At 50.0% G+C, this 21,498-nt stretch overlaps 1 protein-coding gene across 1 annotated transcript in view; it reads left to right on the top strand.

Annotated features, from left to right (window-relative positions):
* Positions 1–5,522: 5,522 nt before the first annotated feature.
* LOC122478451 (liprin-alpha-3-like) overlaps positions 5,523–21,498 on the top strand; it is a 32,995-nt gene continuing 17,019 nt past the window's right edge. The window contains exons 1-8 of the mRNA XM_043572049.1: positions 5,523–5,755; positions 11,493–11,594; positions 11,866–12,070; positions 12,829–12,974; positions 14,494–14,640; positions 16,170–16,304; positions 17,849–17,932; positions 19,899–20,030. Of these exons, the coding sequence (XP_043427984.1) occupies positions 5,588–5,755; positions 11,493–11,594; positions 11,866–12,070; positions 12,829–12,974; positions 14,494–14,640; positions 16,170–16,304; positions 17,849–17,932; positions 19,899–20,030 (1,119 nt within the window). The 5' untranslated portion in view covers positions 5,523–5,587. The remainder of the gene's footprint in view (positions 5,756–11,492; positions 11,595–11,865; positions 12,071–12,828; positions 12,975–14,493; positions 14,641–16,169; positions 16,305–17,848; positions 17,933–19,898; positions 20,031–21,498) is intronic.

Here is a 21,498-nt window from a genome sequence, read left to right on the forward strand (position 1 = left end):
GGCTCCAGGCTCTTCACTGTCACCACAGAGCCCGACGCGGGACTCAAACCATAAAGCGTCAGATCATGACATGAACCAAAGTGGGATGCTTCCCCGACTGAGCTCCCCAGGCATTCCTTTCATTTCCTTGCCTTGCTTTGCCTTGCCTTGCCTTGCCTTTCCCTTCCTTTCCTTTCCTTTCGTTTCCTTGCCTTTCCTTTCCCTCCATTTCCTTTCCTTTTCATTTTTTCTTTTCTTTTCTTTTCTTTCTTCTTCTTTTTTCTTTTCTTTTCTTTTTTTTGTCTTGTCTTATCTTGTCTTTTCATTTCTTCTTTGTTTTCATTTTTGTGCTGGACTGTATGGAGAAGCATAGAGGCTCTTCGTGTGCTTGTATTCCTTCAGCATTTCATCCCACACACCCCAAGTGTGGCGGTTATTGGGCCCACACAGGCGTGAGGGAGTTGGGACTGGGGCTCAGTCTTTGTAAGGTGCAGTGTGAGCTGGGCTCACGCTGTCCCCCACCCCCGTGTAGACCTCCGGGGTCTCCATTTGGAGGCCTGGAGTATTTCCGAGGACCCATCCTTGATGCTAGGTCCCAAAGCCCAGTTATTTTCTCCACAGCACAATGAGATGATGGAAGGGTCAGCTTCTCAAGCAGTGCTTGCCGAGTGCCGGGCTCATTTTCTGTGCCTCCCTGTGCTGTCCACAGCTCGGTTAGCTGCGACTTTGTGCTTGCCTTTCTGTTAGGTTTCCTTTGCAGCTCGTTGGTATCTTGCCTCCATTCCCTGAGGAAATTCAGAATCCTCACATGTCTTGAGGGAGAGAGAGGACTCTGAACATAAGAGTTGGCTCAGCGGGCTTCTGTGTTGTTGCACCCAGATCCTCTGCAGAGACACAACCACTCACCCTTGTTGAGCCCTTTTGTGACTCTGCACCATTGTGGTCGCCAGGCTCTGGCTGCTGTGCTCCTCGGAGACGGGGTGGAGGCACAGCTGAGAAGAGTGTATCTGGACGAGTGAAGGGGTTAGGAGGAAATGTCGCTTACTTGTGCACCGTGGTTCCGGAAAGGCCTTTTCCGGAGAGGTCGCTCGGGGGCTGAGGCTGACCGAGCACTCTCCCAGCAGTGTGACTCCGAGGCCAAAGGCCGGGGTCAAGGAGGAGCTTGGCTTTGTTGTGAGCGATGGAAGCGGAAGCGGAGCCAGGTGAGGCACCAGGCAGCTGGTGTTGGGACAGAACCTACCCCGTAAGGAGTTGGGTTTTCAGATAAGGGCCTGGGGTCGTGGTGTCCTCAGGGGGAAGGACTGGCATGATGTTGTTGAATTTTTTATGTTTATTTATTTTTTTTCAGGATATGAAATTTATTGTCAAATTGGTTTCCATACAACACCCAGTGCTCATCCCAAAAGGTGCCCTCCTCAATACCCATCACCCACCCTCCCCTCCCTCCCACCCCCCATCAACCCCGTTTGTTCTCAGTTTGTAAGAGTCTCTTATGCTTTGGCTCTCTCCCACTCTAACCTCCTTTGTTTTCTTCCTGTCCCCCATGGGTTTCTGTTAAGTTTCTCAGGATCCACCTAAGAGTGAAACCATATGGTATCTGTCTTTCTCTGTATGGCTTATTTCACTTCGCATCACGCTCTCCCGTTCCATCCGTGTTGCTACAAAGGGCCATATTGCAGTCTTTCTCATTGCCACGTAGTACTCCATTGTGTATATAAACCACAATTTCTTTATCCATTCATCAGTTGATGGACATGTAGGCTCTTTCCATCATTTGGCTATTGTTGAGAGTGCTGCTATAAACATTGGGGTACAAGTGCCCCTATGCATCAGTACTCCTGTATCCCTTGGGTAAATTCCTAGCAGTGCTATTGCTGGGTCATAGGGTAGGTGTATTTTTAATTTTCTGAGGAACCTCCACACTGTTTTCCAGAGTGGCTGCACCAATTTGCATTCCCACCAACAGTGCAAGAGAGTTCCCGTTTCTCCACATCCTCTCCAGCATCTATAGTCTCTTGATTTGTTCATTTTGGCCACTCTGACTGGCGGGAGGTGATATCTGAGTGTGGTTTTGATTTGTATTTCCCTGATGAGGAGCGACGTTGAGCATCTTTACATGTGCCTGTTGGCCATCCGGATGTCTTCTTTAGAGAAGTGTCTATTCATGTTTTCTGCCCGTTTGTTCACTGGGTTATTTGTTTTTTGGGTGTGGAGTTTGGTGAGCGCTTTATAGATTTTGGATACTAGCCCTTTGTCCGATATGTCATTTGCAAATATCTTTTCCCATTCCGTTGGTTGCCTTTTAGTTTTGTTGGTTGTTTCCTTTGCTGTGCAGAAGCTTTTTATCTTCATAAGGTCCCAGTAATTCATTTTTGCTTTTAATTCCCTTGCCTTTGGGGATGTGTCGAGTAAGAGATAGCTACGGCTGAGGTCAGAGAGGTCTTTTCCTGCTTTCCTCTCTAGGGTTTTGATGGTTTCCTGTCTCACATTCAGGTCCTTTATCCATTTTGGGTTTATTTTTGTGAATGGTGTGAGAAAGTGGTCTAGTTTGAACCTTCTGCATGTTGCTGTCCAGTTCTCCCAGCACCATTTGTTAACGAGACTGTCTTTTTTCCATTGGGTGTTCTTCCCTGCTTTGTCAAAGATGAGTTGGCCATACGTTTGTGGGGCTAGTTCTGGGGTTTCTATTCTATTCCATTGGTCTGTGTGTCTGTGTTTGTGCCAATACCATGCTGTCTTCATGATGACAGCTTTGTAGTTGAGGCTAAAGTCTGGGATTGTGATGCCTCCTGCTTTGGTCTTCTTCTTCAAAATTACTTTGGCCATTCGGGGCCTTTTGTGGTTCCATATGAATTTTAGGATTGCTTGTTCTAGTTTCGAGAGGAATGCTGGTGCAATTTTGATTGGGATTGCATTGAATGTGTAGATAGCTTTGGGCAGTATTGACATTTTGACAATATTTATTCTTCCAATCCATGAGCACGGAATGTCTTTCCATTTCTTCATATCTCCTTCAATTACCTTCATAAGCTTTCTATACTTTTCAGCATACAGATCTTTTACATCTTTGGTTAGAGTTATTCCTAGGTATTTTATGCTTCTTGGTGCAATTGTGAATGAGATCAGTTTCTTTATTTGTCTTTCTGTTGCTTCATTGGTAGTGTATAAGAATGCAACTGATTTCTGTACTTTGATTTTGTATCCTGCAACTTTGCTGAATTCATGTATCAGGCCTAGCAGACTTTTGGGGGAGTCTATCAGATTTTCCATGTGTAGTAGCACGTCATCTGCAAAAAGGGAAAGCTTGACTTCATCTTTGCCAATTTGGATGCCTTTGATTTCCTTTTGTTGTCTGATTGCTGATGCTAGAACTTCCAACACTATGTTAAACAACAGCGGTGAGAGTGGGCATCCCCGCCGCGTTCCTGATCTCAGGGAAAAAGCTCTCAGTTTTTCCCCATTGAGGATGATGTTAGCCGTGGGCTTTTCATAAATGGCTTTTATGATGTTGAAGTATGTCCCTTCTATCCCGACTTTCTCAAGGGTTTTTATTAAGAAAGGGTGCTGAATTTTGTCAAAGCCCTTTTCTGCATCGATTGACAGGCTCATATGGTTCTTATCTTTTCTTTTCTTACTGTGATGTATCACGTTGATTGATTTGCGAATGTGGAACCAGCCCTGCATCCCAGGAATGAATCCCGCTTGATCATGGTGGGTTATTCTTTTTATATGCGGTTGAATTCGATTTGCTCGTATCGTATTGAGAATTTTTGCGTCTATATTCATCAGGGATATTGGCCTGTAGTTCTCTTTTTTTACTGGGTCTCTGTCTGGTTTAGGAATCAAAGTAATACTGGCTTCATAGGATGAGTCTGGAAGTTTTCCTTCCCTTTCTATTTCTTGGAATAGCTTCAGAAGGATAGGTATTATCTCTGCTTTAAACGTCTGGTAGAACTCCCGTGGGAAGCCATCTGGTCCTGGACTCTTATTTCTTGGGAGATTTTAGATAACCGATTCAATTTCTTCGCTGGTGATGGGTCTGTTCAAGCTTTCTCTTTCCTTCTGATTGAGTTTTGGAAGAGTGTGCGTGTTTAGGAATTTGTCCATTTCTTCCAGGTTGTCCAATTTGTTGGCATATAATTTTTCATAGTATTCCCTGAGAATTGTTTGTATCTCTGAGGGATTGGTTGTAATCATTCCATTTTCATTCATGATTTTATCTATTTGGGTCATCTCCCTTTTCTTTTTGAGAAGCCTGGCTAGAGGTTTGTCAATTTTGTGTATCTTTTCAAAACACCAACTCTTGGTTTCATTGATCTGCTCTACAGGTTTTTTTAGATTCTATATTGTTTATTTCTGCTCTGATCTTTCTTATTTCTCCTCTTCTGCTGGGTTTAGGCTGCCTTTGCTGTTCTGCTTCTATTTCCTTTAGGTGTGCTGTTAGATTTTGTATTTGGGATTGCTCTTGTTTCTGGAGATAGGCCTGGATTGCAATGTATTTTCCTCTCAGGACTGCCTTCGCTGCATCCCAAAGCGTTTGGATTGTTGTATTTTCATTTTCGTTGGTTTCCATATATTTTTAAATTTCTTCTCTAATTGCCTGGTTGACCCACTCATTCTTTAGTAGGGTGTTCTTTAACCTCCATGCTTTGGGAGGTTTTCCAGACTTTTTCCTGTGGTTCATTTCAAGCTTCATAGCCTTGGGGTCTGAAAGTATGCATGGTACAATTTCAATTCTTGTATACTTATGAAGGGCTGTTTTGTGACCCAGTATATGACCTATCTTGGAGAAAGTTCCATGTGCACTCGAGAAGAAAGTATATTCTGTTGCTTTGGGATGCAGAGTTCTAAATATATGTGTCAAGTCCATCTGATCCAATGTATCCTTCAGGGCCCTTGTTTCTTTATTGACCGTGTGTCTAGATGATCTATCCATTTCTGTAAGTGGAGTGTTAAAGTCCCCTGCATTGACCACATTCTTATCAATATGGTTGCTCATGTTTATGAGGAATTGTTTTCTATGTTTGGGGGCTCCTGTATTCGGCGCATCGACATTTATAATTGTTAGCTCTTGCTGATGGATAGGCCCTGTAATTATTATGAAATGCCCTTCTTCATCTCTTGTTACAGCCTTTGATTGAAAGTCTAGTCTGTCTGATATAAGTATGGCTACTCCAGCTTTCTTTTGGCTTCCAGTAGCATGATAAATAGTTCTCCATCCCCTCACTCTCAATCTAAAGGTGTCCTCAGGGCTAAAATGAGTCTCTTGTAGACAGCAAATAGATGGGTCTTGTTTTTTTATCCATTCTGATACCCTATGTCTTTTGGTTAGCGCATTTGGTCCATTTACATTCCGTGTTATTATAGAAAGATACGGGTTTAGAGTCCTTATGATGTCTGTATGTGTACAGTGTAGCCCCCACAAAAAGGGCTTCTGTGTTGGTGCACCCGAATCATCTGCAGAGACACAACCACCCACCCTTGTTGAGCCCTTTTGTGACTCTGCACCATTGTGGTCGCCAGGCTCTGGCTGCTGTGCTCCTCGGAGACGGGGGTGGAGGCACAGCTGAGAAGAGTGTATCTGGACGAGTGAAGGGGTTAGGAGGAAATGTCGCTTACTTGTGCACCGTGGTTCCGGAAAGGCCTTTTCCGGAGAGGTCGCTCGGGAGCTGAGGCTGACCGAGCACTCTCCCAGCAGTGTGACTCCGAGGCCAAAGGCCGGGGTCAAGGAGGAGCTTGGCTTTGTTGTGAGCGATGGAAGCGGAAGCGGAGCCAGGTGAGGCACCAGGCAGCTGGTGTTGGGACAGAACCTACCCCGTAAGGAGTTGGGTTTTCAGAAAAGGGCCTGGGGTCGTTGTGTCCTCAGGGGGAAGGACTGGCATGATGTTGTTGAATTTTTTGAAAGCTGGTGCTGGTTCTGTGTGGATAGTGGGTTGGGGGAGGAGACAAGAATGGATGCAGTGTAGACGTCATTGGGTAGAGTGGCTCCTTCTAATGTGTGGGTTGAGCGCTAAGATTCGTGCTTTAGGCAACAGGTACAAGCCCCTCACATCACCCATCTCATAAAGCACAGGACAGTGTGCGTCTTTATATCCTATACAGAACTACGTAATGTTTAAAAGCAGCGTGTGTAATATTTACGTGTGTGGGTACAAGGCGTACACTAAAGTATTCACCTGTTCTGGAGTGCGTGGCAGGCACGGTACTAGGTGCTGAACACTATGTGCTGCAGTTACCTCGCCCAGAGACGTATGCGGTTTTACGGAGAGTAATAGAACGGCATGGGAGTGTGTGGTTCGGTGGAATGGGGGAACGTGTGCACAGTGCGGCTGCAGGGTGGCCGTTTTGTCCCATGGGTCGGTGTGGGTCAGACTCGGGGAGGCGGTTTTCCTTGGGAGGTTCGGCTGCCCTGTGTTCTCCTTCATGCACCCCACTCTGTCTCCCGGACGTCTTTCCAAGCACCTCGTAGTGAAGGTCCATCTGGGCGGACTGTGGGCTCTTTGAGTTCCACACGGGCCACCACCCTCCTCCCCACACCTGTGCCTCCTCCTGGGAACAGAGCAGCTTGCTCCCTGGTCCGGTGGTCAGAAGCCAGGGAGATGGCTTTGCCTCTTTCCTGCTCTTCCCTCTCCCTGCTGGTCCGTGGGTCCTGTGGCGTGGAGCTTGCCTGTCTCAGAGGCCATCTGTGAGGTCTCTGGAGATCTGTACCCTGTCATCACTCGGGTGGACTCGGGGAGGGGCCGAGTCCTGCGGTCTTCCCTGCGCCGGCCCCACTCACCTCGCAGCTGCTTGGCTGTGGGGCGGGGGGCGCCTCCTGCTGTGCAGAGATGCTGGCGTTCTGCCCCATCCGTGTACAATACGCCTCTCTCTCTGAGAAGACGGCCTTTCTTTCTGAATCTGTGTCCTGCCTGCTGGCACTTAGTGCTGGGTGTTCCTGAGCAACTTGGTCACTAACTCCTTTGGGGAAACACGTATGCCTTGTGTACAAGGACCGTCTAAACTTCTCCTTTTCTGCTCCTAGGTTGCTCAGTGAGTTAAGCGGCTGACTTTGGCCCCGTCATGAACTTTTTCTTGGCGAGGGAACCCCCGAGACGGGCTCTGAGCTGACAGCCCAGAGCCTGGAGTCTGCTTTCAATTCCTTGTCTCCCTCTCACTCTGCCCGTCCCCTGCTGCTCTCCGTCTCTAAGGAATAAAGAATGACATTACAAAATTAAAACAGAAAATCTATTTCTATTTTCCTCTTTTCTGTTGTTCACAAAGGTCGTGCTTGCTTCGTTCTTCCCCGAGGATGAGTAGAGCTGTCCGTAGAACAACTTGGTGTTCGGGGTTCCACCCTGCCCACAATTGAAAATCCATGTATAAGGTTTGGTCCCCAGAACACTTAACTGTTCAAACTCTCCTGTTGTCCAGTAACCTGAGTAGAGAGAAAAACAGTGCATTAGCACCTGTATCTTGTATGTGTCATATACTATATTCTTCGAGTCAAGTAAGCTAGAGAAACAGTTTTACGTCACAGGGAAATAGGTGCACAGCTCTGCGCTGTATTGATCCCTGAGTTTATTCTCCATCTGTTTCTAGAATGAATTGTCTATCAGAACCCACATCAGTGCTGTCTCAGGTGACACACTACGCTGTTGTTACGTGTATCCTTAGCACTGTGCATCAGAAATGGGAGGAATTGGAAAGATTCCTGTGTATTTACGGATGTAACAATTCATGCATTACCAATGAAGGGTGAATGCTTCATGATGGCCTGGTGTACTCAGTACGATTGCTTCGCCATGGCCTAGGAGATACACGGGTGAATGCATGGTTACAAAGCTTTTCTAGCCTGCAGTTTTACAGCCATATTCCTAATACAGTCTGGACACATTGTTACATTACAAAAACAGCCTGTGATAGTAGGCTGAGAGGCATTTTCTCTGGGCGGGGACCGAGAGAGACCTGCCAGAAGGAAATGTCATTTTTTGAAAGCCAGGTTATGGAACAACACGTTATTCGTTTTATGTCAGATCTTACTGCCCTTATGCCCGTGTGAGGATAGGCTGTCCAAGTGCACACAAGTCTCCACACGATGTTCCTCCTGATGAACGCTTAGGTGGTGGTGACACACATGCGTCCCGGGCGGCCTGGCTGCATGCTCCCTCGATTTTCACGCACAGACGTGTGCATGGCAGGCGAAGTGGTTCACTGAGCACCTTGGTGAGGATTTGCTGTCTGGAAAGTGGGGGTGGGTCCTCACAAATGTGCTGATATGCAGACCTGCATGGGGTGGGGGGGACCCGCTAGATGGGGCAGTCTTGGGCCTTGGGGCCTGGCGGTATGGGGGTGGAGGCGGGCACTGTCTGTGCAGCTTTCCACAAGGGCCTCTCTGTTCCTGGCCAATGTTTCCATAGACGGCTGGCTGGCTTTAGTCCCAGCGCCCTTGTCATGGAAGGGTCCATGTGGGAAAGGAGCCGAGACTCTGCCGGATCACTCCTGGTGGCAGCGTGCTTTCCAGCGATGCCGCTTCCATGCCACCTTCCTCGCCCTCCGTCTGCTTCGCCAGATCTCCTCTCTCTGCTGTCTTCTTCTGTGACCTCCTCTGGGCTTTTCTCTGTGCTCGTGACCTTCTGTAGGATACGCATTTTGAATCCCTGCATCCCCCAACTCTTTTTCTTTTTCTTTTTTTTCTTTTTGCCATATGCACAGTCTCAGTCATGAGTTTCCTGATTGGCTGTGTCATAGGTCCTGGAAATCACGCACGTCGTATGGACAGTCATCTCTAGCAGGGATTTCTTGATTGTGTTGGGCTTGATGGTTTCCCCAGAGTTTTTTGTAACGTCCCTTGGCATCTTCCTGACTTTCATAATGTTCCCTCTGTGGCGGTTCTCTTTGGCAGCATTGACTGTCCTTCTTGTAACGTGCCTGTGCCATGAGCCTCACAAGTCCTCGTGGCCCCTGGTCCGCAGGCTGACTTAGACCCGCTGCGCTCCGGAGCGAGTGAGCCACCAAGACACGTTTGGTGGTGACCCGTGGGGTTCTGGGTGGCCAGGACATTGTCCGATGTCAGAAGAACTTTAGAGGACATTCCCTTGCTCTCAGCGTACTTCCTGAGTTGAGGGACAGAGCCGGGATGGAACTGGTCCAGGGCAAGGGCTCTGGTTGTGCAGCCAGACCACTGGCCACTGGGACTTGTTGCCTTCAGGAACCTGGGGTGAGCTTCCTACACAGGGCCAGCCGCCCTGCTCACACCCCCGCCTGTATCCGCTCATTCGGTCGCTGCTTCACCCCTTCCTACCCAACATCTTGGTGCTCACTTGTCTTTCTCGTGAATAAATGTCGTTTGTGGCATTTTCCCCCCGACAGGGCACCTCCTTCTGCATGAAAAACCTGTGCAGGCAGCCATGGTCTCCTCAACTGATTTTCTTGGGTTTTCACTTTTTGTGTTGGAGTGGTTGACATGCGGTGGATGGTAGTTCCTGCTTCTCTGCAATCTTCTCTCGGGCGTCTGGGAAACTGTGTCCTTCTTCTTCGTGGTGGAAGCTGCTTCTCCTATCGTCTGGACCATTTTCAAAGCCAAACCCCTTTCTAAAATCACCAAGCTATCCTGTGCCTGCATTGAAATGTGCCAGTTTTCGATCCTTCCCTTCCTTCTGCCTTACGTCGTGATGTCAGGTCTTCACTTGTCTTGCAGTTTGAGTTGAGTCTGCAGGTGTGCCCGTCTCACAGCAGTCCTACATCCACAGAGATGCCACATCTTCCACACGAGACACAAAGATGTCTCACAAATAGCACCAGGTTTTTGCGTGTGCTGGGGTAGCCGCAGCGAGAGCTTCGAGAATTTCCCTTTCTTTGTGCCTCCATGGTCCTCACGCTGGCCGGCTGGCAGCTGCAGCTGTGGACCTCAGGACGTGTCAGGCCATTCAGCCTTTTCTTGTCATACCATGAGTCTTCTCTGCATCGCGGGAGCACGTCCAGCATCCCTGGGGACACTTCAAATGGGTCCCAGGATGTAATTAAGGTTCATGGTATTGCCCTTAACATGGTGAAAATGATGCAGGAACCCTGAGAAATCACTTCTCCTGTGGTGCTTGATTTACTGGAGAAAGGAAGTGCTTACCAAGAGCTGAGTAGGAGATTCGTGGATTCGTGCAACACTTGAGGGGACCTCAATAGCAACAGGAGGTGGTGCACACTTCCCCCAGAGGACAGCGTCTGCTACAGCTTGTGTTATGCGGTTAGGACTTAATCCTGCGTCTCCACATTGGTTTGCCTTTCTCTTGACTGCAAATGGCACCATGTAGGTACGGTCAGTTTCTGTGTGCAAAATGATACGTTTTCTCTTGTTAGAGTAGGTTTGTGTATGTTTTCGGGGAGGAAATGCTCTAATAGCCTAGTATCTGCGTATATTTCATGCACTCGTGGCCTCCCTTTTACTTACTAGTTTTGATACTTCGTAGCTGCTCAGCTCATCTGCCAGTCTTTCCAAATGTCACACATCTCCAGAAAAGTTTCCAATGTATTTATTGGAACAAAAATCCCCACATAGAAATGGGCCTGCACAGTCCTACCTCAAGGATCAGATAGGCTTCTGTGGGTTCACCTTGTCAAGTCAGATTGCAAGGAACGTGGTCAGTTCTGTGGTAACATTCCGTTGATTTGGAAAGGGTTAATTTATGAAAGAAATTGAAGTATGTCACCAGTTTGTACTTGGATTTTCTAGAATTGCTGAAATCAACAACTCTCTTTATTTGGAATGTCAGTTGTTAAGTGAACGTTTATCCCCTCGTCTGTCCTACAGAGACCAAAGCTCTGGGGCGCCTGGGTGTCTCAGGGCATTAAGCGTCTGACTCTTGGTTTCAGCTCAGGTCATGATGTCATGGTTCAGGGATTGAGCCCTGCACCGGACTCTGCGCTCGACTGACTGGAGAGTGTGCGTCCACCTCCTTGGAGCCCACCTGTACGCCATGTCCTGGGCGGGCGCTCAGTATTGGCGGGAGAGAAGCCCCACGCGGGGTGGTGGGCCCTGGCATCACTCTCCTCAGAAACCCTTCCTCCATAATATTTCCTGCTTGCCTATGGAAAGAAGTCGTAAACTCGCCCTTTCGTCAAGAGTCCTACCATCATTTTTGAAAAGTCCATCGGGTAGGGTTGAGTCTGATTGAGCCAGGGGTTCAGGCTAAGACAGCAGCTTTTGAGGACCGTCAGCCTTTCCCCACTGCCGCTCCACAAGCCTGCTTGCCAGACGAGGCCAGAGGCTGCGGATGGGCAGGAGGCTTCTCGGCCTGTTGCTCCCGAGTCAGCAGAGTTCCTGAGTCCTAGACCTGCCAGGCACCTGAAAACGTCTGTCCCCTTGAGTGTCGGTCCCTCCGAAAATCCCCGGGACTCCTGTGGGTGGTGAGGAGGGGACTGGTGTGTGTGATGCTACTTGAGGGTGGTGGGTGCTGGGACTCTGGAGGGCCACGGAGGCCTGGTGTGCTCTGGTAAAGACCCCCTGTGTCTCTCCACTTTTGTCCCCTCTCCGACCCCAGGAGTGTGCAGCTCTCGCTGCAGAGCTCCACACCTGCAGGGAGCAGCTAATGCAGAGAGAGGAGGAGATCGCCAACCTGAAGGCGGAGAGAAACAACACCAGGGTCAGTAGGCGCACTGCCAGTGTCTTTAAACACAGGACACCATTCATGCCCCTTGTCCACATGTCCCCGTGGAGTTGGCTGGGACCTATTGTTCTCAAACCTTGTTTGATCCGTGAGGAGGAGTAAGGCTATTTTCACACATTCGAGGGGGTGGCTCCCTACCTGGGATCTGAATTGAAGGGATTCAGACTTGGTTTTGCATTTGGTGAACTTGAGGCCCGGAATTGAAGGTGTTCTTGAAACACGGTTTTCCTTTTGCCTCTCCCGCCAGCTGCTGCTGGAACATTTGGAGTTCCTCGTCTCCAGGCACGAGAGAGCTCTTCAAAAAACAGTCATACGGCGACAGGCGAAGACTCCTGCCGGCGTGTCCAGTGAGGTGGAGGTGCTCAAGGTCCTCAACTCCATATTGGAGAAGGACAAAACCGAGGCTGAAATGGTGTGCCTAGCCACAGCGGTTCTCAATTTGTGCACATGCTGTGTGTTCTAGGCACACTTTGTGTGTTTGTGTGACTGGAGTTTCCTTTTCATCTTCTTGAATTCTTGTAAGAAGACAGGTCTGTATGGTTAAAAAGCAGTAGTTGGTGGAAATGTTGTGTGTATCGATTGGCTAGTACAGATTGCATAATGTAATTTATTTCGGGGAAGATTTGTCTCGAATGTAAAATTGAAAGGGGTTAACAAGCAAGTTTGTGAACAGGAGCATCCGTGAAAAAGCTTACCAGCATTCTGTCATGTTCTTTGAGGCGAAGGGGTCTTAGGGTAACTGTATAGTAAGGACTAATGAAACACCTCTGTGTACCAACTCAATCCCTTTGTTTCCAGGTGAGAGAGCAGTTACGTGTGGCACTGGAGGGGTGTAGTTTCGTAGAAGAATTAGGGGCCACACGCAGAGTTCAGCTCCAGACATCATCCCAGGATTTGATTGGAGGGGGTTTCCTTTTTATCCATTGTTTTTAAAACAACACGGGGGGCCTGGGTGGCGCAGTCGGTTAAGCGTCCGACTTCAGCCAGGTCACGATCTCGCGGTCCGTGAGTTCGAGCCCCGCGTCAGGCTCTGGGCTGATGGCTCAGAGCCTGGAGCCTGTTTCCGATTCTGTGTTTCCCTCTCTCTCTGCCCCTCCCCCGTTCATGCTCTGTCTCTCTCTGTCCCCCAAAAAATAAATAAACATTGAAAAAAAAAACAACATAGGAAGACTAGCAGTGGGGGCCCTCACATGTTGCTTCCCTTTCTGAGTGTCAAAGGTGCAGAGCCAGGTGAAAGAGCTCCTGACTACCCTGTGCATTCTCGTGGCCAAGCTGGAAGAGGACCTAGACACCTCAAGGAAAGACCTCATCCTTTCTGAAGCAAGGAACACCATATTACAAAGAGATGTCCGTGAAGTGAGTGTCAGTTGAAATGGCCACGCCATCGTCGAGCCTAACGTGGGGTGTTTGGTTCGGCCTTGCCCCGTGTGTCCTTCGTCTCCCACGGGTTTTGAACGTTTGGAGTTTGGTAGAAGTAGCAGCAGAACGGGACGTGACTCCGGGGCCTGGGCGGGCTGCCTCCCCGTCTGTGTGGTGGAATCTGTCCTCCCTGGACTCTCCCCTGCAGAGGCCTGGCAGGCAGGCGGCAGAGTGGCCTCGGGTGTGGAGTGTGGGCCACCTGAGCTTGGCCCATGCCATGCTCTCGGTCCGTTTTGGGAACACACTCGGCACGTAGGAACCAGCGTGGTGCTGCCAGGTCGTTTCCGGGGGCACGGCCTTGCGGGGGCGGCGCTGCCAGGGGCCGTCACGGCCACCTCTGCCGCCCTGCCCTCCTCCCAGGGGTTCCGTGCCCCTGGTCGTGGCGGTCAGAGTGAGCGAGGCGCAGCCCGCTGGTTCTGGTGTAAGGTCATGGAGGAGTGCGGCCGCTTCTGCACGTGTGGACGTCGATGGGAATCTGATCATTGTCACAGAAACTAGTAAGGGTAGGATGGTTTCTCTGTGCCTCCTCCTGTCACTGTGAGCTGCCCTTTGCGGACAGTCCCCGCACACCCCACCCCCAGCCCGGAAATGCCACCTCGGAACACCCTGTCAGACCCTTGAGGGTGTAAGTGCACGAGCAGTCTGTTTAGTACCTTAGTGTGGGGGAGATCGTGTCAGAATTTAAAACAAAAGTATTTGCAGAAATTATAGAACCTGTTCAGTGAAGTTGTTGTTTGGCAAAGGTGGGGAGAGACCCCTCAGCAGAGTTCAAGATGCAGAGAATTTAGGAAATCATTTCTTAGGACTCATCACTTTCACTCTTGAGACTGCTGACATAAATTGCTTAGTAAACACGGAGGGCTGGAAGAGGAATCTTTCCCGTGTTGGACAAGAAAAGCAGGGCAGGACGTTCTGGTTCCATTGGCAGTGTCAGATACCATGGGATACAATGTTGTTACAGGGTTAGGCTATAGAAGATGACTTCCAGTTATATGAAAGGTGGAGTTTGGCTTCCATTTGTTAACACTGCTGCTTCAACTCTGTGGTAATTGGATGAGATTTCATCCACCTTTTCCCCGGAAAAAGGATGGTTGTCTCATGGTGTGTGCCTCCAGAGGCAAGTCGCTGTTCTGTGGAAAGCTCAACGGTGTCCGGAGGCAACCGAGGTGATTTCCGGGAGACTTTATTATCCGTTTGTCTTTGAACACATGGGAAAGAATAAGCCTGGGTAACTGGTCAGAATCCTGAGCAGCCTCCGCACTGTCGGCACAGAGCCTGACGCGGGGCGGGCGCCAACTCACAAAGCGACACCGGCTGAGCCACCCAGGTACCCCGAGGATGCTACTTTTCTGTTTGTTTGGAAAATGAGGATTTCGCCCGGTTTTTGTGTCTGGAGCGTGTTAATGTGTCGTACGCTAATTCTTTCCCTGTTTTCCCTCTGAAATACCTGCTGTAGGCCGTGGCCCAGAAGGAAGACATGCAAGACAGGATCACTACCCTTGAGAAGCGCTGCCTCAGGGCACAGCACAAAGCCACCTCTCTGCACGACCTCAAGGATAAACTTGAAAACGAGATCGCAAAGAAGGACTCTCTGCATCGACAGGTCGTTGGTTTCGTTGAACTTCATTCCACTTTTATTAATTACAAGTCAAGTTAAGGACCAAGTGTCAATGTCAAGGTTTTAGGATCTTAGAATCTTGTGTTGACCAGCGGGGTTACTTCAACGTCCAGGGTTTAATTCTTTCGAATTTTATGGAAGCATGTTATGGGGCTCCCCTCCTTGATTCCTTCTTTGTCTTGTCTTACATGCACGTTACTCTGTTGCCTGTTAGCACTGTTTCCAAAGGAGCAGGGAGTGGCCGGGAATGTGTAGGCAGCTGGCCATTTTGGTTAGTACCTGAGATCGGGGGGAATGGCCGGGGCAGAAGCACAGTCTGGCGTGAGGATGTGAGACCCTGTGCTTTGGGAAGCAGCACGTCTCTTCCTTGGTTGTCTCAGGTCATCCGGCATTGAACAGGAACACCACATCCAGCTTCTTGGAAACAGAGAGAGCTTTGTCTGGTGTGTTTGTCAAATGTGTCAGTCGACCCAACATGATAATCAAAGTGAAATACTAGGAAGCCATTAAAATGACATCGAGGAATGCTGTTTGAGAGCACGTAACATGTTCCAAAGCATGAGTGTAAAGGGCAGATCACGAAATACTATGTGTACAGCATGTGATTTATTTTGGAGGGTTTTAAAGCATGATACGCGGTCTGTATATACACACAGAGCTATATGCACACAGAAGATGGAAGGAGTCTGTGGGAACAAACGTTAACCTTGCAAAAACCTCACCTTGTACATGATTTTTAAAATGACTTTATATATTTTTAATGCTTATTTATTTTTGAGAAAGGGAGCCAGAGTGAGAGAGAGGGAGACACAGAATCCAAAGCAGGCTCCAGGCTCTGAGCTGTCAGCACAGAGCACGAGGCGGGGTTGACCCCATGAGCTATGAGATCATGACCTGAGCCGAAGGTGGACGCTTAACCGACTGAGCCACCTCGGCTTCCCTACAAGTCCTTTAACAAAAAATCTCGTGTCTAACTTTTCCACGTTGAAGGTTTCCACGTTTTTGGTCAAGAGGGAGAGTGTTTTTGTTGAATAATGGTACACTTCCAAAAAGAACTCAACTGGCATCAGGCATGCTCTCAGAAGCTCTGTGCTGGCTGATGTGCCCACCTCAGAATGTCCTATGTAGCGAGCCCTCGGACCGCAGTATAAATATGTTTACGAAGGGTTAGGACCTCACCCTTCTCTCGTTTACTGGTCAGGAAGAACGAGCAAGCTCCTCCAGAAGATGGGTTTTCTTTAATGTGTGGGAACTTTGTCTTTGGAAAGACTTCTTTGAAGATACTGAAGAAGAGCAAAGAGTTTGGCAAGACATGTTTTGCGTAGTGAAAGGAGGACCAAGGCCGTGGGTGACTCCTTGCAGAAAGGAAAGGTTTACTCTGAAGCACCTACCAAACTGTTGGCTTCGGTCAGAACTAACAGCAGATCTCTGCATTCAGATTTTGTTTCACTTTATTAAAAATGGAAACGGAGAGAAGACTTGCTACACTTTGATGCTTTGCCTTCATTTCCTAGACTGTGGATCAAAACCGCCAGTTGCAAGAGCGCCTGGAGGTGGCGGAGCGGAAGCTGCAGCCGACCCCGAGGAAGGCCAAGTCGCTGCCCGAGGTGGAAGCCGAGCCGGCCCAGAGGGTGGCCACCCTCTGCAAGGTGGGGCCCCCGTTTCCTTCTGGGTCCCATGGTGGGAATGTCATTTTCATGGCGGTCCGTTCTTGTATCTCATTTCTCACCGGTAACGTCGGCGTGCCAAAGTCCGCGAACCAGCTGAGATCTGTTTTCGGTGCTACTTTGTCTGAGATTGGAATGCTTTTCAAACGGCAGGCATCATCCCCAGTTTTGTTCCCTCCGGTTTTGTCCGACGTGTGCTGTTTGCCGTTGGCTGCATCTAAGACTCACTGCTTTTCAGACTTAAGTCAGCGACTCAAAGCTCAAGATAGTAGCCTTGGGCAAGAGAAGGACAGGGGTGCCTGGCCGGCTCAGTCAGTGGAGCTTGGGACTCTTGATCTCAGGGTCATGAGTCTGAGCTCCCCGTTGGGTGTAGAGCTTACCGAAGGAAAAAAAAAAAAACAAAGAAAGCATAGAATTTTTCCGAGAAATGAGAAAATCCTATCCTCTTTTAAACACAATCGTGTTTATTTTAAAAAATTCTTAAATGTTCATTTATTTGACACAGACAGAGAGGGCGAGCATGGGCACATACATGAGCAGGGGAGGGGCAGAAAGAAGGAGATAGAATGCCAAGTAGGCTCCATGCTATCAGTACAGAGCCTGACCCAGGGCTCGAACGCCCAAACCTTGAGTTCATGACCTGAGCTGAAGCCAAGAGTCAGAACCCGACTGACTGAGCCACCCAGACACCCCTTTAAGAAATAAATCTTTAAGGAATTCACTCGGAGGTTCCACAAATAGAGTCGAGGAACGTGCCAGACACAGTCCCTGCCCTCCCAGCTCTCACAGCCCTCACCACCCACAGAGGAAGGCAGCAGTTGAAGAGGTAGTTTCCAGACATGATGTAGTCTGTGCTGGGATCGAGTGATGCACACAGGACGAGGGAGCACATGACTGGGCAGCCAGTCCATCCTTCCGGAACCTGGGCTGAGGGAACCTGTAGCAGGGAGCCTGTCGGTGCTTCTGTGTCACCGGTTCCAGTGCAGTGAGGGTCCCAGTGGGAAGGGGGGTGGGTTCGTCACGGGATAATGGCCCTCAAGGCTGCCATCAAGTCGGGCAGGCGGCATTGGGCGCCCACAGGCCCAGGCTCCAACAGAGCCTCTCCTCCTTTGTGATCTGCATGCCAAGTCTCCGTTTCTTTTCTCGCCTGTCCTGTCTCCTGTCCCTGGTCAGCCGTGTAGCCCGACCCTTTGTCTTTGGACACTGTGCTGCTGAGGAAGCTAAGTTGTTGGAAGTAACTTCCCAGCTTAGGAAGGCAGCACGCCTGTTTGCTCTTTCCGCTTGCTGCTGAGTGGACAGGGGTGTCTCCCGGGGGACGAGGCACCGTCCAAGGATCCGGGACCCGGGGTGGGGATGAGACCGTTGCCTACCCCCGGTCACCAGCAAGGAAGCCCAGTGTTTCCCACTGGCACGCATGAGGCCTGTAGGGACTGTGAGCAGGCAGAAGGCCGCTCACAGCATGTCGTGCGTAGGCACAGTGTGTGGTGTGGGGCAGCCAGCTCTTCTGACCCCGCTGTCGCCCACAGGCCGAGCAGAGGCGTGGCAACATGGAAGAAAGGCTGCGCCAGATGGAGGCCCAGCTGGAGGAAAAGAACCAAGAACTGCAGCGGGTACGTGTCCGGGCGGAGCAGCCGCGCACCTGGCAGTGATTGAGGATGAGGCGCAGGCTGGGGGTGTGGGGGTAGGGAGTGGTCCCTTGTTTCCCACTTCTCCCCACGTGGACGCCAGGCCCCTTCTCGATCCCATCAGGGGTACAGTGCACTCTTGTGCAAGTTGGATGTTAGTGAACACTCCTAGCCTGTGGACAATGTTCTCTGGACGCTGGGGCCCCGTAGGCAGTGCCGCCTAGGGGTGGAGGCACCCGCACAGCCCACCGTGCCCACCAGCTCATTAGCAGCTACTCACGGTTGACGCGGGACCTCGTGGGTGTCCCTTGGCCAAAGCGGAGGTACTGGCCTGGGGTAGGGCAGCCTAGAGGAGGGGTCTCCTTCCTTAGGACATGACACTGAGGTCCTGAAATCAGGTCACGGGCCTGACCTTGGTCCCCACATCCTGAATTTCTACTTGAGATGTAAAGGCACAGGTCGGGGTAGATGTTCCTAAGAAGAGGAATAGCGTCATCGAGCCTTGACGAAAGGGAGGCCCCTGTCCCTTGAATCCCCTGAGATTTTTCCCTGCGGGAGCTGGTCGGACGTCAACATGAAACACCCAGGAGACAGAGCAGGCAGCAGCCTCCCCAACTTGGGACGTCCATCCAAGGCCATCAGGTTTTGTTTTCACCAGAAAACTCAAAACACTCACCCTTAACTTACACCAGAAACTCGTGTGCTTGGCCCTCAGGGTCAGAGAATAAAACATGAGTTTCCGCGGAGTGAAGCTTCTGATGCCAGCGTGACGGCTCGGTTGGCCGACCCCAGCCCGCCATGACACATGCACACAAGCGAGCACAACCAGACGCTAGCCTCTTGGGCCGAGAATTCGACCTCACCTACTTAGAGAAGCACTTCATTGCCTTTAGGACTGTATGGTAGTTTGGAGGGACAGGTGTTGAGATAAGGATTCTATTATAACTGAGACAATTGCAAGGACACTTTTAAGCTGCTTTGCTTGAAAAATACTTGGGTGCTGATCCCTTCTTGTGGGGTGGCCAGGGTCTTTTCCAAGTGATGGCCGTTGCTGCGTGTGAGGTGTGGTGGTCGTGCTTTCTGTTGCCTGCTCCCAAGGAAAGAGGTGCCAGCAGGTGTGGCTTAGAGATGAGGAAGCCCGAGGCTGGAGGGACTGTCCATTGCCTAGCCTGCGGGTGTGTCCTGAGGGCTCTTCCTCCTCCCTGGGCCCCCCGACTGCAGGGCACATGTGTACCCCGTACCCCACGGCCCTGCGCCCGGCAGGAGCCCCTGAATCCTGCCGGCCTGTCCTCGCCGCTTCTGTTTTGGGTTAATTCAGGATATGCGGTAGAAACAAGTTTTTAAACCATACGATTGATGAGAGTTCTATAAAACACAGACCCGTGAACTTTGCGGTTACGTTCGGAAATTACTTGAGGTAAATACAAGTTTCCATTACAAAACGTTCAGGAGATGTGTGAATTTCACGAAAAACAGGTGAAAGTCTTTCTCACCACTGAATCTTTCCCAAAGGGGATTTTTTTTTTATCTTTGGGTTTTGTCAATGGATTCATTTCTTTCCCCCTGAGGCCAGATCCGAGCTTCTGTTTCCGCCCCGGAATATTCCTCCTCCCGTGTGTAGATCAGCTGATCCCCTTAAGAATATGCTCTCCTGCATGTACATCTGCCTCCTGAGCCCATCTGAGAGCTAATAATGAGGACATTCGTGAGGGCCCATGCGTGTTTTGTTTCCCAGAAACAAAGGGACCTGCTAAGTGATGACCCCTGGGAAGCAGGTTCCTGCGTTTCTGTGCCCCGCTAGGTCGGTGCTGGCAGTGACGCACAAGCACGCCAAAGAGTGCCGTGGGAAGGGGCAGCCGAGGATGGCGTGCGTGTGGGTCACACCGCTGGTCATTCGCACGCCTGAGCCGGTGTTCGCACTTTGGCTTGAAGCCTGCGTCTTCTCTTTCAGGTAAGGCAGAGAGAAAAACTAAAGGAAGAGACTAATCAACATCTGTCCAGCACTATTGACAAGCTCCTGTATGAATCGGACAAGCGACTTCAGCGTCATCTACAAGAGAGAATGGCTGCTGCGGAAGATAAGGTAGGACATGAGAGACAGCGGCTGAGTGCCCCCATCCTCACAGAGGAGACGCTCACGTTGTGATCCTGAGGAGCAGCGTGGAGCAGAGGCTAACAGCCACTGCAGAAAGTAGAAATGATTCTTTCACGCGGAAAAACTGCAGGCTGTTACCCACTGCCTACGTTAAGTTCCCAGTGTCCTGTCCCTGCCCGACGTATGTGTGCGGGAAGGTGCGTCTCACTGTCTAGAAGAGGAGTATGGTCTGGGGAGGGCCCGAGAGTGAGTATTTTAGGCTTTTCCTAACTGAGACGTAAGGAGTAAGCTAGCTTCATGCTAATCAAAGATGGGCACAGAAACAGCCATAGGCAGTATATAACTAAGGGGAGGGGCCGTGTGCCGATAACCCTTTGTTGAGAGGACCCGGCGGTGGCTGGATGTGGTCGGCAGGCCCTCGTTTGCCACCCCTGTGCTGGAACCTTCAGCCTGGTTCTTGTCTGGGGAGCTAATTTCTACCTCTTTTGTCCAGAACGACCGGTAGGAGTGCGCAGTTCTGTCAGGCATTTAACCAGCTGAAAACAGAGTTTCTCCTGTTCCATCTCCTGCCTTCCCTCTTTTCATCTGGGTTGCAAAGAGTCGAAGCCTGGACTCTCACACCATCATAACGGATACACTTGAGGTGTAACGGGAGGGAAGCAGTATCATAGCATCTCTGTGAGAGAAGCTCTGGTGGGGACAGTTGGATGCGGACCTGATACTACCGGTTCTGGTGACACCTGTGTCCCTGTAGATGAGCCCAGAATCTTCCCTAAGATTGGCACTTGGAGACACCAGTGAGCAATGCTAATTACACGACACACTTGTTTTGGGTAAAACCCATTATGAGGTGCGTTATTATACCCCACGTGAGATTCTACCTTGATCACTGGGGCCAGCCTTTCGGTAGAAAGTTGTATGTGAGATTGGAAGTATATGTACGAAACTTAGGTCAGGTTTCCCAAGTGACTGAGGCATCACAGACCCTAAAAGCTAGTACAAACCAGTGTACCTGCTGCAAGTAAACTTAGGAACTTGTCATACTTACAGTCAGACAGTGATCCGTGAAGAAATTGTACATGGACAAAGTATGAGTAAAGGCTGTTACTGCAGTTTCACAGACAGCATTTCACTCTGTGGTCATGTGACCCGGTTCGTTGGTATGGCCATCCGCTCCATGCCTTGTCTGTGGTGCTGCGTTATGGTAAAGAGAAACGTCGGCATGCTCTAGCATGTGGAACGTTTGAAAGAATCAACACTAAAGGACTGTGTGTACCTTTCTCAGAAGACTCTGTTAGGAGAAGTTGGCAATCTGAAAAAACAGTTATAAGAAACGCAACGTGAGAAGGTATTTCCATCTCTCAATCATTCAGTGATCGGTTGAGACTGGAAAGGAGCAGGGGACCTCTGGGGCTCACACTTCCTCCAAGGCGAGCCACCACTGTGCTTTCGAGCG

This window comes from Prionailurus bengalensis, unplaced genomic scaffold (genome assembly GCF_016509475.1).
Source record: "Prionailurus bengalensis isolate Pbe53 unplaced genomic scaffold, Fcat_Pben_1.1_paternal_pri Un_scaffold_66, whole genome shotgun sequence".
Classification (NCBI taxonomy): domain Eukaryota; kingdom Metazoa; phylum Chordata; class Mammalia; order Carnivora; family Felidae; genus Prionailurus; species Prionailurus bengalensis.